The following is a 12,832-nucleotide window of genomic DNA, read 5'->3' as shown; positions in this document are numbered from 1 at the left end:
TTGTATGTCACATAAACTGCTTCAGTATGTCATATCACTACTGCAATAACTATAGTGATCTTCTGTGTTGCAGGTTTTTCCGCCAGTGAGACGAGATGAGCACACACATCGCAGTTTGCTGATGAAGAACACTGGCTCCGTGATAATGACTTATGTCATAGACCAGAAAAGCTGCCCGAATGTCCAGGTCAAGCCAGCCTCCAGTCACTTGGCACCTGGGTCTCATCAGATATTCCTGGTGAGGACCAGCCCTCATGAAACTGGACTGATAAAGAACATTCTGCCACTGCAACTCAATGACAGTCCTGATTTCACTCAGGTAAGCATCATTTTCTGAGGCAGGCTTTTGAAAAATGCACCCTCTAAAGTGATCCTGTCCTCAACCAGGGGCGGACTGACCATTTCGAAACTCGGGCACTGCCCGAGGGCACGGGGTCCGTAGGGGGCCCCATGAGATGCCCCTGGTACCTTTTTCATAGGCTTTTTTGAGTTTGGGCAAGGACACAGGGGCTCCATGATCCCCTATTGCCCGGGGGCCCCATGAGTTGTCAGTCCGCCCCTGTCCTCAACACAGCAAATATGCCCATGGGGGCAGCCCTACTAGTGCACTACAGCAGCAGGATGGTTTTATGATAGTTGTGATGTTTTTAACAACTATTAGCATTCTTTACCATCAATTATTTTTCGTCATACTTGTCATGTGTGATCATGGTCCTTAAGGCTGGTGCCAGCAACTGTACTGCTTTTTCTGAGTATTATTTGTAAAAACACATCCATTTACACATGCATTCCTGCTTGTCACTAAGTACTGCAGACTTTCACTGTGCAATCTGCTGAACAGTTGCTTGATTACACCCTATTAGAGTATAATCAGTCAACTGATCAGCTAAGTGCACAGCTACTAAAGTCTCCAGCGCTCAGAGCCCATCAGGGATACACATTTAAAGGGATGCCAGAATGTGTTCTTTTATATTACGCTTTAGGAAGGGTACTGTGATGTGTAAAGGAGCCTACTGGCCCCTTCTACTAAACACGGCCTTAAAGCGTAGCTCCACCCAAAAGGGGAAGTTCCGCTTTAAGGACTGCTCCCCCGCTCCCCATCAAGGATTGGCACCTTTGAGGGGTGGGGGAAGGGGGAGCAGGTACCTGAATTTGACAGGTACCCGCTCCCACTTCCGGTTCGATCGCCTAGGCTATCAGAAGCGACAGGTGTCCTCCCTCCCTCCATGTAGTCTTTTGGGACCCGTGACAGGTCCCAGAAGACTACAGGACCATTCATGATGCGCAGCGGTACCCGCGCATGCGCAGTGGGCACCCGGCTGTGAAGCCACAAGCTATCACAGCCGGGTGCCCACACTGAAGATGTCGGCCTCCTGGAATACAGGACGTCTGGTGAAACAGGCTGCGGGGGACACACCTCGGGACAGGTAATTGGCTGTTTTTTAAAAGTCAGCTGCAGTTTTTGTAGCTGCTGACTTTTATTTTTTGACAGGGTGAGTGGAACTCCGCTTTAAGTGGAACTTCACTCTCTCAATAAACATTGAATATTTTGAATCCTTTTGCTGCTAGCATTAGTTAGTAGATCGGAAAGTATATCATATTGACTTGTTTTGAACTGTTTTTCACATTTCTTTAGTTACTTCCTAGGTTTCATGCCTAGGAAAATGACGTCATACATCTCAGGAGTCTTCAAGAGGGGAGGATGGGTGTTCTCAGCTAAGCACACCCTCCTGCCTGCATGTCTGAGCTAAGGGCAGATGGATTCCTGGAAGTAAATTCTACATGAATCATCTGCCCTTATTCAAGATGGCCATGGCCAGAAATACTAGGGAAGGGGGAGGGTGTCTAAGTGATTTCTCAGCAAAATAGAGCATGCATGAATGTGGGGATTTGCTTTGAATATTAAAAATGAATTAAACAGCACTTTTGGTTTGTGGCGCTCAGATGCCGTGTAGTTCTGCTTTACTAAGAAGCAAAGAGCAGCAGAAAGACCCAGTAATGACATCATAGGGTCCCAGAAGAGCTGTTTGAATGTTGGGGGGGGGGGGGAAGGGGGGTAGAAGGACCAAGGAAAGGTATTTATTTATTAATTTCAGGTACTTATATAGCGCCATCAATTTACACAGCACTTTACATATATATTGTACATTTACATCAGTCCCTAACCCTCAAGGAGTGTACATTCTAAGGTCCCTAACCCTCAAGGGGCGTACAATCTAGGGTCCCTAACTCACATTCATACATACACATACTAGGGACAATTTAGACAGGAGCCAATTCACCTACCAGCATGTCTTTGGAGTGTGGGAGGAAACTGGAGTACCCGGAGGAAACCCACGCAGGCACAGGGAGAACATGCAAACTCCAGGCTGGAGGTGCTGTGGTTGGGATTTGATGCATACATTACACTTCAGCTTTAACCACTTGCTGACTGCCCACAATCATTCCCATGTACAGACAAAGCGACGTACCCTTATGTTATTTTGTGTGTACAGACACGGGGGGGCGCTATCTTAGGGTTCTAAATGAGCTATTCGGATGTTGGGGGCTAGAAGGAACAAGGAAAGATATTTGATGCGTACATTACACTTCAGCTTTAATGCTTGAAGTTTGCTCTTGTCAGGGGCGGACTGACAACTCATGGGGCCCCCGAGCAATAGGGGATCATGGGGCCCCTGTGTCCTTGCCCAAACTCAAAAAAGCCTATGAAAAAGGTACCAGGGGCATCTCATGGGGCCCCCTACTGACCGCGGCTCTCGGGCAGTGCCCGAGTTTCCAAATGGTTAGTCCACCCCTGGCTCTTGTCCTCTGCTATCCCTTCCTTCTCTGCAGGCTCCTGAATGGCTGTACAGTCCAATGGGAGCTCTGCATGTAATTCAGTTGGCCTGCGATTCTGCATTATGACTTTATCTATGTATAAATAACAAATGTAGCGATATTTGTATGAAAGGGTGTTGCCATCTACCCGCACATGAGACTGACTGATTTCTGATTGCAGTTTTTCTGATTGTTTTCTTTCCGTCTGGAAGGACATTGTCCTGTTTTGTAGAGCCGAAACCCCAGAACTCTACCTAGGAAATGAGGGAAGACTTTACTTTAAGCCGACCTACGTTGGGACCCAGTCTGAGAGCTCCCACTCCATGAAGAACTGCTGCAGAGTCCCGCTGCACTTTGAGTGGAAGATCCCGCAGGCTGACCAGTCTCTTATCTCAGTCAGTCCCTGCAAGGGAATTTTGAGACCGAATGAGACCTTGGTAAGATGCCATATCAGACAACATTTCAGTATACAGGCCATGTCCTAAAGATTAACTCCACTTTTATTGAGAAAAAAAATAATTCCCATCCGGATATACATTGCAGGGACTTTAACCCCTTCACTCCTGAGGGTAAAACAAATCTAAATGCCAAAGCACAATTCTGCAACGTTGACATGTGTTATGAAAACCGTACATATCATCACAACTACTTTGTACATCCAGGTGAATTTTACCGCGTTTTTTTCAGGACAAATTGGACTTTCATTTGATGGTAAATGGTAATGGATATCTCCTGATTTTTTTTATTATCAAAGGAAAACTGGCCCAAAATAGTAAAAAAAAAATCATTTTTTTTAAATTTAGCTGTGTGTTTCTTGTTACTACCATAATCTACCACCAAAGAACAACCCAAAATAAATCTTCCAGCTCTTGGCAATCGCAGAGATACCATATATGTGTTTGTTATTTATTTGTACCCGTAGTACAGCCCAGACGTAATAGTGCACATTTTGTTTTTGTCTTTTTTTTACCTAAAACACACTGACACCAATTTTTTTTAAATCCTGACCTTTGACCCTGACATTTTTACCTTGACCTTTGACCATGACCTTGATCCATACACTTACCCTGGCACTGAACTAGATCAAACCTTCATCTAGGTATTTTTTCTTTATTTTTTTCTTTTATTTTTTAATATTTATTTATTTATCTTATTTTTTTTTTTTTACAAACATTTTTTTCCCCTCTATGCCAGGAGTCAGAGAGATACAGTGTATCTCTCTCCTCCATTCATACAGAGAAAAAAAACAAGGGGGGCTGGGCTGTATAGTGACTGATCACTGTGATAGCCAATCAGAAGCTATCACAGCGATCATGTGACCCGGAATTGGGAGTCCCGGGTCACGATCGTTAGAACAGAACCCGGTGCTCTCAGTGATACCGCAGTCTTTGTGCTGGGAGCCCACCGTGCAGTGCGCTCCCAGCAGAAAGACAGGTATATATGGTGCCTCACGAAAAAAAGCCCAGTTCTGTGAGGCCACATATCGGCGTCAAGGGATTAACAAACTTTGTTGCAGATTCCTGCTTTTTGTTATTCAGAAGAAATAGCTGTTTGTCTGTGTCCATGTGCTTTGTGAATCTGTATGGAAGTGATTATATAATTAGCAATCAGCTGCTGTGCTTGCAGTGCTCTAATGAGGAGAGTGGCAGGGTCTATATCCCTTTAGACATGATTTGTCTTTGAGAGTATCTCACCAAAAATGATATTTTTGTTGCAGGAGATGCTCAAAATCGAATCTGTATCTTAGTGCAGACTTCTGGAAAAATCAGTAAGCCAATCACAAAGGCAGGAAATTACATTTGCAAGGGGCGTTTTGTACACCATCTATGTACAGAACACCTCCAGGTTGCCATATTGCATTTTACCGAAAATTACAGAGCTGCAGATTGAGAAGGAAAGGTCATTTATATTTATATATTTAATAGCGTTGAATTACAATATGACTTGCTATTGTATACGCTATATTTTTTTTTATTTGCTATTTTTTTCCCGCAAAACTGGAGTTACCCTTTAAAATACTGTCATATATTAGTTTAGATACTCTGGGGTTTTTTTTTTACTACAACTGGAGAGTTAAAAATCTGGCGCAGCTGTGCAGAGAAACCAATCAGCTTCCAAGTTTTATTGTCAAAATTTAAATAAACAAGATGAAGTTGGAATCTGATTGGCTCCCATGCACAGCTGCACCAGATTACGAGTGCTCCAGTTTTAGTAAATCCCCCCCTTTATATGACTCATTCTGCTATAATTGGGGTCCTTTTCCTATCTAAGCGCTTCTGTGTGTCTTTGTCTGCAAAACTGTGATGCAGCCGTAATTCTGTCAGCTCATTTTGGAGGAGACTGCTGATCTCTGAAAAGTAATTTGAAATAGGTCAGCACTTTTAAAGTGGAACCAATCTCTCTCAATCAATATTAACTATTTTTTATCCATATACTGCTTGCTTTAGTAAATAGATAGGAAGGTATATTATATTTACTTGTTTTAAACTTTAAACTAGGACCATTCATGATGCGCAGCGCTACCCGCGCATGCGCAGTGGGCACCCGGCTGTGAAGCCACAAGCTATCACAGCCGGGTGCCCACACTGAAGATGCCGGCCTCCTGGAATACAGGACGTCTGGTAAAACGGGCTGCGGGGGACACACCTCGGGACCGAGGGACAGGTAAGTGGCTGTTTTTTAAAAGTCAGCTGCAGTTTTTGTAGCTGCTGACTTTTATTTTTTGACAGGGTAAGTGGAACTCCGCTTTAAGTGGAACTTCACTCTCTCAATAAACATTGAATATTTTGAATCCTTTTGCTGCTAGCATTAGTTAGTAGATAGGAAAGTATATCATATTGACTTGTTTTGAACTGTTTTTCACATTTCTTTAGTTACTTCCTAGGTTTCATGCCTAGGAAAATGACGTCATACATCTCAGGAGTCTTCAAGAGGGGAGGATGGGCTTTCTCAGCTAAGAACACCCTCCTGCCTGCATGCCTGAGCTAAGGGTAGATGGATTCCAGGTAGTAAATGCTACATGAATCATCTCTCCTTACTCAAGATGGCCACAGCTAGATATGCTAGGGGGTGTTTTTCAAAGTGATTTCTCCGCAAAATAAATCATGGAGACGTGGATGGATGTGGGAGTATGCTTTGAATATTAAAAATGAATGAACCCCCCTGGCGGTATTCCCAAGTGTAGCTCGGGGTAAAATTCAGCACCACAAGCGGTAACCTCGAGCTACACTTGGGAATACCATGCAGCGTTGCTCCGGGATCTCTTCTTCACTTACCTTGTCCTGCGCTCCCACGATGTCCCTCCTGCAGTGTCCCCGGAAATGTCCTCCATTCGATGCCGGCATCTGTCTTCCGGGTTCAGTTCCCTGCGACATCGGGACGTACGGGGGACGGAACTGGTGGGAAATTTGAAAATGGCAAAAAGTGACATTCACTAAATTCACTAAAATCACATAGTATAACATTCCTGTATCAAACCATTTCACATATATTTTGTCCCGAGTGCTTTGTCCGGCGCCCTGCCTACATTTTTACTTTTCTTTCTGCCTGGAAACTGAGAAAAGTCCGTGGCGTCCAAAAAGCGTCCCTTTAGGTCAAAAGCGGTTTTAGACCGGCTAGAGAACAGCGATAGTAAATCAGAACCATTTGCAGAATTGAGTGATAATGATTCGTGGGGGAAATTCCTCATCAGACACTGAAAACGATTTTGCGACTTCGCTCAGCGATGTACGAACTTGGCGCTATATTTCACATTTCAGTGTTTTTGGTTTGATTATATTATTGAATTAAATTTATTATTATTATATTATTATTTTTTAGGATTATTTCTTAAATTATAATTTATGATTTCGTGTTTCAAATTTTATCATACCCGGGATGTTTACTAGACTCTTGTTCGGACAGATTTCAGTGAGTTATTCCTAAAAATTACAGGCCTACAATAAAAAAAATACATATTTCCATACAAAAAAATGTACCGCTTTGAGCACAGAAATATGGACATAATCAGACTGCTAGGGAGGTTAAATAGCGTTTTCAGTTTGTTTTGCTCAGATACAGTTGAGTTCTGCGTTAAATAAATACAAATATGCAGAAAGAAGAATCATTATATATGATGGGATTATAGAGTGGAGATGTTTGTTTTCCGTCTGAAATAAGACAAGATATATTTTGTCCCTGGCAGTCACAGACTTGGTCATTTGTTCCACAAGATGAAACAAATTACTTCATTAAAGCTACGGTACTGTCTTGGCCAGCTGATGAACCTTCTGAGCCCGTATCAAGAAGACGCTGCACCCTGCGTATCACCGGAGAGGGCCGCATGGGGACATTGTCAGTAAGTACCCTTATAATGAAGTGTGTGATAATGAGGATATTTTCATGAATTCTTTTGTTGGGTTCATTTGCGGCAGGGGTGCTCACCCCATGACTTGTGGGCCACTTGTGGCTCTCAGAGCCCTCTGATGTGGCCCTCGACCTCAGGGGTGCTCACCCCATGACTTGTGGGCCACTTGTGGCTCTCAGAGCCCTCTGATGTGGCCCTCGACCTCAGGGGTGCTCACCCCATGACTTGTGGGCCACTTGTGGCTCTCAGAGCCCTCTGATGTGGCCCTCGACCTCAAACCAGGGAAGTGCATGCCTGGGGTCGGCAACCTGATAGCGATCTAGGCTTGCCGACCTGCCAGAGCATCAGAGTGCGTCGAGCCGGCGCCATCAGCAGAGGAAGCAGGAGCAGCATAAGTTGATGCTTCCTCTGTAGCGCTAGCTCTTGTCCCAGGTGGAGGGATACCAATTGCACTTCACCTAGGACCTTCTAGCATCCTGGAGAGCGATTCCAGCAGAGGCTGGAAAAGGGAAAAAAAAGGTCAGTGTATTAAATAACATGAAAAGTGTTTTAAGAAAAGCGCCACACCCTCTAACTCCAAAGCAGCAAATTCCCAGCTCAAAAAATCAAATACATTTTTTGCTTAGATAAATAAAAGGAGTGCGCTAATTGAGTGAATAATACGAAGTGAATATAAAAATTAAAAAATAAAAAATTATGCAAAAAAAGTGTCCATAAATAATGTCCAAAAAAATTTTTTTTTTTTTTAATTAATGTCTACACTATGTAAGAACCACCACCAGAAAAAATGTTTTTAAATCACTCACCAGAGCTCAAAAATGAACAAATACCTTTTTGCTCTGGGCAATATATAACAAACCCCCGTGAGGACGTCGTTGGTGACGAAACGCGTAGGGTGTGGCCTACTGGATGCTGACGTCTGAGACATTCTTTGGATGTGAGAGGAGGAGATCCAGAGCAAACGAAGATACGTTCGTGCACGGCTGCCTAAACACATGCATGCTTGTAAAACTGGTGTCGGTGGAGACACCTGACTTGTGAGTTTTATTCGTTCATTAAAAAGTTTGTTACATTGATAAAACTTGCTGCACCATGATTCTTTTTTCTTACCTTTAAACATGGTTCCTATGGTATGGAAATATACGAAAGATTCGTGAGATATATTCATGGAAATTACCTACTTCCTTGAATGGTGGAGTTTCATCTGAGGAAAATTCGTTCGTTTCTCATATAATATTACATCTAAGAATCGGATTGCGATATATCCTTGCTATATCCTTGATTGGTGGTTTTTCATCTGAGGAAAATTTGTTCGTTGATGTACACAGTATTGTATCTAAGAATTGGTTTGTTATATATTGCCCAGAGCAAAAAGGTATTTGTTCATTTTTGAGCTCTGGTGAGTGATTTAAAAACATTTTTTCTGGTGGTGGTTCTTACATAGTGTGGACATTAATTAAAAAAATTTTTTTGGACATTATTTATGGACACTTTTTTTGCATAATTTTTATTTTTTAATTCTTATATTCACTTTGTATTATTCCCTCAATTAGCACATTCCTTTTATTTATTTATTAAATAACATGCGCTGTGCATTCGCAATTAGCATATTAGCAGCTATAAAAGGGTTAACAACTATTAGGCTGCTTTCACACTGATCTGTGGATGCAGCACAATGCATCGGTGGCTTTCCTGGGGTTTAGCTGCGCTGAGCCATAGACTTCTATTATATCCTGTGGGTTTGATGCGTTTTCATAAAGTACACACACCCACAAGATAGAATAGAAGTCTATGGGAAAGCACAGCTAACCCCCAGGAAAGCCACAGGTGCCCTGCATTGCACTCACAGTGCGGGTAAACCGCAGCACATCACTGTGGAAGCAGCCTTATAGGGGGGCTCAGGACAGTAAGGGCTCATTTACATTTGCAGTTTGGGGGGTGGTAAAACCCCCTTGTTGAGTTGTATTTTTACCACACACCCCCAACCGCTGTAGTAGCATCAGGGGTCACAATGGCAACCCCGCCCCATGCTCCAGGAGGCCTTTGTTAGCATCCATGCCACGTTCTATTTTACACTTGGTCCGGAGGGGTGGTGGGGCGGCATATGCAGGATCCAATCCTCTCCATTTTTCTCCTGCAATTGCTGAAAGCCGGCTTCTCCTCCTCTCTTTCCCACCAGCATTCAGCAACTGCAGGAGGAAAATGTTCATTATGCTACTCGAAATAAAAAATTCAAAATTCTGAACCGTTTTATTTATTGTGGCCCGCGATTGGCTACCAAGTCACTTAGGTGGCCTTCACTCTTCAAAAGGTGAAGGTATAATAATAATAAAAGGTTGAGCACCCCAGATTTATGGTATTTTGTTTGTTTAAAAAGGACAATCCCAAATAAATACTACCCTATATAGATTTACCATCTTCACCTATACCGGGGTCAGCAAACCTTTTCACATTAGGGGTCAATTTACATGTATTGGACATAAAAACAATTTTTAGCATATTTTCCCAAAACTATCTGCTGTATGCTGTGTCCAACAATTTTTTTTTTAATTCTTTATTTATAAGATTCAAGGCCACAAATATACTAATAGCAATTGACACTAGAGATGAGCGAATCGAACCAGGCGAAGTGGAATTCGATTCGAATTTCAGGAAAAATTCGATTCGCGTCGAATCCGAATATTAGCCTACTTCGGGTGCGCGAATCGGATTTTTCCCGATCAGCCGGCAAAAGTGTCCCTGCAGAGAGCTCCGCTATTTCTGACAGTTCTCTGACAGTTCCTTCACATGTACAGCGGTTGAAACATTGTATCTATTTGTTTCCATTTAGGATACAGATGTTTTTATTCGGAAACAGATACAATGTTTCAACCGCTGTAAATGTGAAAGTCAGAGAACTGTCAGAAATAGAGGAACTCTGCAGATACACTTTTTGCCGGTTTGGAATTATTCTTATTTTCATCCTACTTCTTCTTCTTCTTCTTCATCCTCATCCTCAGAAGAAGAAGAAGAGGATGAGGATAAAGAAGAAGAAGAAGAAGAAGTAGGATGAAAATAAGAAGAATTCCAAACCGGCAAAAAGTGTATCTGCAGAGCTCCTCTAAGTGTATCTGCAGAATAGAGGAGCTCTGCAGATACACTTTTTGCCGGCTTGGAATTCTTCTTATTTTCATCCTACTTCTTCTTCTTCTTCCTCTTCATCCTCATCCTCTTCTTCTTCTTCTGAGGATGAGGATGAAGAAGAAGAAGAAGAGGATGAGGATGAAGAAGAAGAAGAAGTAGGATGAAAATAAGAAGAATTCCAAGCCGGCAAAAAGTGTATCTGCAGAGCTCCGCTAAGTGTATCTGCAGAGCTCCGCTATTTCTGACAGTTCTGTGACATTCCCTCCATACAGCGGTTGAAACATTGTATCTATTTGTTTCCATTTATGGAAACAAATAGATACAATGTTTCAACCGCTGTATGGAGGGAATGTCACAGAACTGTCAGAAATAGGCTATTTCTGACAGTTCTGTAACATTCCCTCCATACAGCGGTTGAAACTCCTTCTTCTCATCCTTCTCCTTCTCCTTCTTCTCATCCTTCTCCATCTTCTCATCCTTCTCCTTCTCCTTCTTCTCATCCTTCTCCTTCTTCTCATCCTTCTCCTTCTTCTCATCCTTCTTCTCATCCTTCTCCTTCTTCTCATCCTTCTTCTCATCCTTCTCCTTCTTCTCATCCTTCTCCTTCTTCTCATCCTTCTTCTTCTTCTCATCCTTCTTCTTCTCATCCTTCTCCTTCTTCTCATCCTTCTTCTCATCCTTCTCCTTCTTCTCATCCTTCTTCTCATCCTTCTTCTCATCCTTCTCCTTCTTCTCATCCTTCTCCTTCTTCTCATCCTTCTCCTTCTCCTTCTTCTCATCCTTCTCCTTCTTCTCATCCTTCTCCTTCTCCTTCTTCTCATCCTTCTCCTTCTCCTTCTTCTCATCCTTCTCCTTCTCCTTCTTCTCATCCTTCTCCTTCTTCTCATCCTTCTCCTTCTTCTCATCCTTCTCCTTCTCCTTCTTCTCATCCTTCTCCTTCTCCATCTTCTCATCCTTCTCCTTCTCCTTCTTCTCATCCTTCTCCTTCTCCTTCTTCTCATTCTTCTCCTTCTCCTTCTTCTCATCCTTCTCCTTCTCCTTCTTCTCATCCTTCTCCTTCTCCTTCTTCTCATCCTTCTCCTTCTCCTTCTTCTCATCCTTCTCCTTCTCCTTGTCCTTCTTCATCTCCAAGGGCATTTAAATTAAAGGTACAGTGTTCTGCACTAATTTAAAGGCTCTCTGAAGCCTAGAAACCCTTTTAATAAGTTAAATTCGTAGCGAATTAATTCGCATCGAATCGAATTTCTTCCTCAAATTCGGCGAATCAGCCGAATCGAATTTTTGAATAATTCGCTCATCTCTAATTGACACCATTAATAAAGCGTTTTTAAAAACCCATGTGAATGAGCCATAGAAAAAGTAAAAAAACACAAGTTCACTTTTTTCCCCTTTTTTTCAGACTCATCAGGAGCTCCTGGATTTGGGTAACATTTTAGTTGGCAGTTTCCAGTCACATGCTCTGCTTCTATCAAATGATGGAGACTGTACCCTGGAATATACACTGAGCGCCACGCAGGAGATCAGCGGTCCATGTGACCCAGATGAGGTCATTAACGACCCAGTAGGTAAGTACCTTATTTTTAGGAGTGGTATACTTAAAGTGATATTAAAGGCAAATTTAAAAAAAAAGTTGTACTTACCTGCTCTGTGCAGTGGTTTTGCATAAAGCAGCCCCGATTCTCCTCTTATCGGGTCCCTCGCTGGTTCTCCTGGCCCCTCCCTCCTGCCAAGTGCCCCCAGAGCAAATTGCTTGCTATGGGGGCACTCAAGCAGGCTCCCTCTTCAAGCCGCTGATCTGCGTGTCCATTCACAAACAGAGCCGCAGCTTGGGCCCAATCCCCCACCCTTCATTGGCTCACTGACTGTGATTGAGCCAATAGCTCCTGCTGCTGTCTCAGCCATTGAGGAGGTAGAGACCCCGGAGAGCCGATCTCGTGCACATCGCTGGATTGCAATGGGGTTCAGGTAAGTATTAGGGCGGCTGGGAGGGTATGCTGCACACAGAAGGCTTTTATCCTTCATGAATAGAATGTATGAAGGTAAAAAAACCTTCAGCCTTTACAACCACTTTAATCTATTTTTGCTTAAAATTTTAATGACTTTTAGTTTATGTAAATTTTAAACATTTTTCTTTAACTTTTTTCCTTTTTAAATAGCGGTTTCTCCTACTGGTTAACATGTGTGATTCATTTTGTTACGAATTAAAATTTGGATGACATTTTTGTTATTTGGAGGTTCTGATGTATCACAATTTCCAAATCACAATAGTAACTAATTTCAACAAATCTGCAACATGCTATAATGGAAACAACAAATTCAATTGTTTCATAGGGATGACATGATGTGATAGTTTGGACCTTTTGTTAAGGTTGGAAGCATCTAAAATAACATAACGACATAAATGATCTGAATTGATTGGGATCCTTAAATTTTATTCGAACGAGGGAAGCGCAGTAGTCTTTGACTCTTGGATAATCTGAATCTTTTTGCATTAACATTTTTCATTATTAAAAAAAAATGCACTACATATGAAATAGAAACATATTG

General features: G+C 42.4%; 1 protein-coding gene across 1 annotated transcript in view; it reads left to right on the top strand.

Annotated features, from left to right (window-relative positions):
- Positions 1-12,832, top strand: part of CFAP65 (cilia and flagella associated protein 65) — a 133,425-nt gene that overhangs the window by 56,383 nt on the left and 64,210 nt on the right. Inside the window, exons 13-16 of the mRNA XM_089683579.1 lie at positions 74-319; positions 3,030-3,254; positions 7,001-7,153; positions 11,685-11,850. Coding sequence (XP_089539705.1) covers positions 74-319; positions 3,030-3,254; positions 7,001-7,153; positions 11,685-11,850 — 790 coding nt within the window. The remainder of the gene's footprint in view (positions 1-73; positions 320-3,029; positions 3,255-7,000; positions 7,154-11,684; positions 11,851-12,832) is intronic.

The sequence above is a fragment of the Staurois parvus genome, unplaced genomic scaffold (genome assembly GCF_062004578.1).
Source record: "Staurois parvus isolate SC_StPar_1 unplaced genomic scaffold, SC_StPar_1.0 ptg000315l, whole genome shotgun sequence".
Lineage (NCBI taxonomy): Eukaryota > Metazoa > Chordata > Amphibia > Anura > Ranidae > Staurois > Staurois parvus.
The sequence above is the reverse complement of the archived record's forward strand: the minus strand, read 5'-3'. Positions and strand labels throughout refer to the sequence as shown.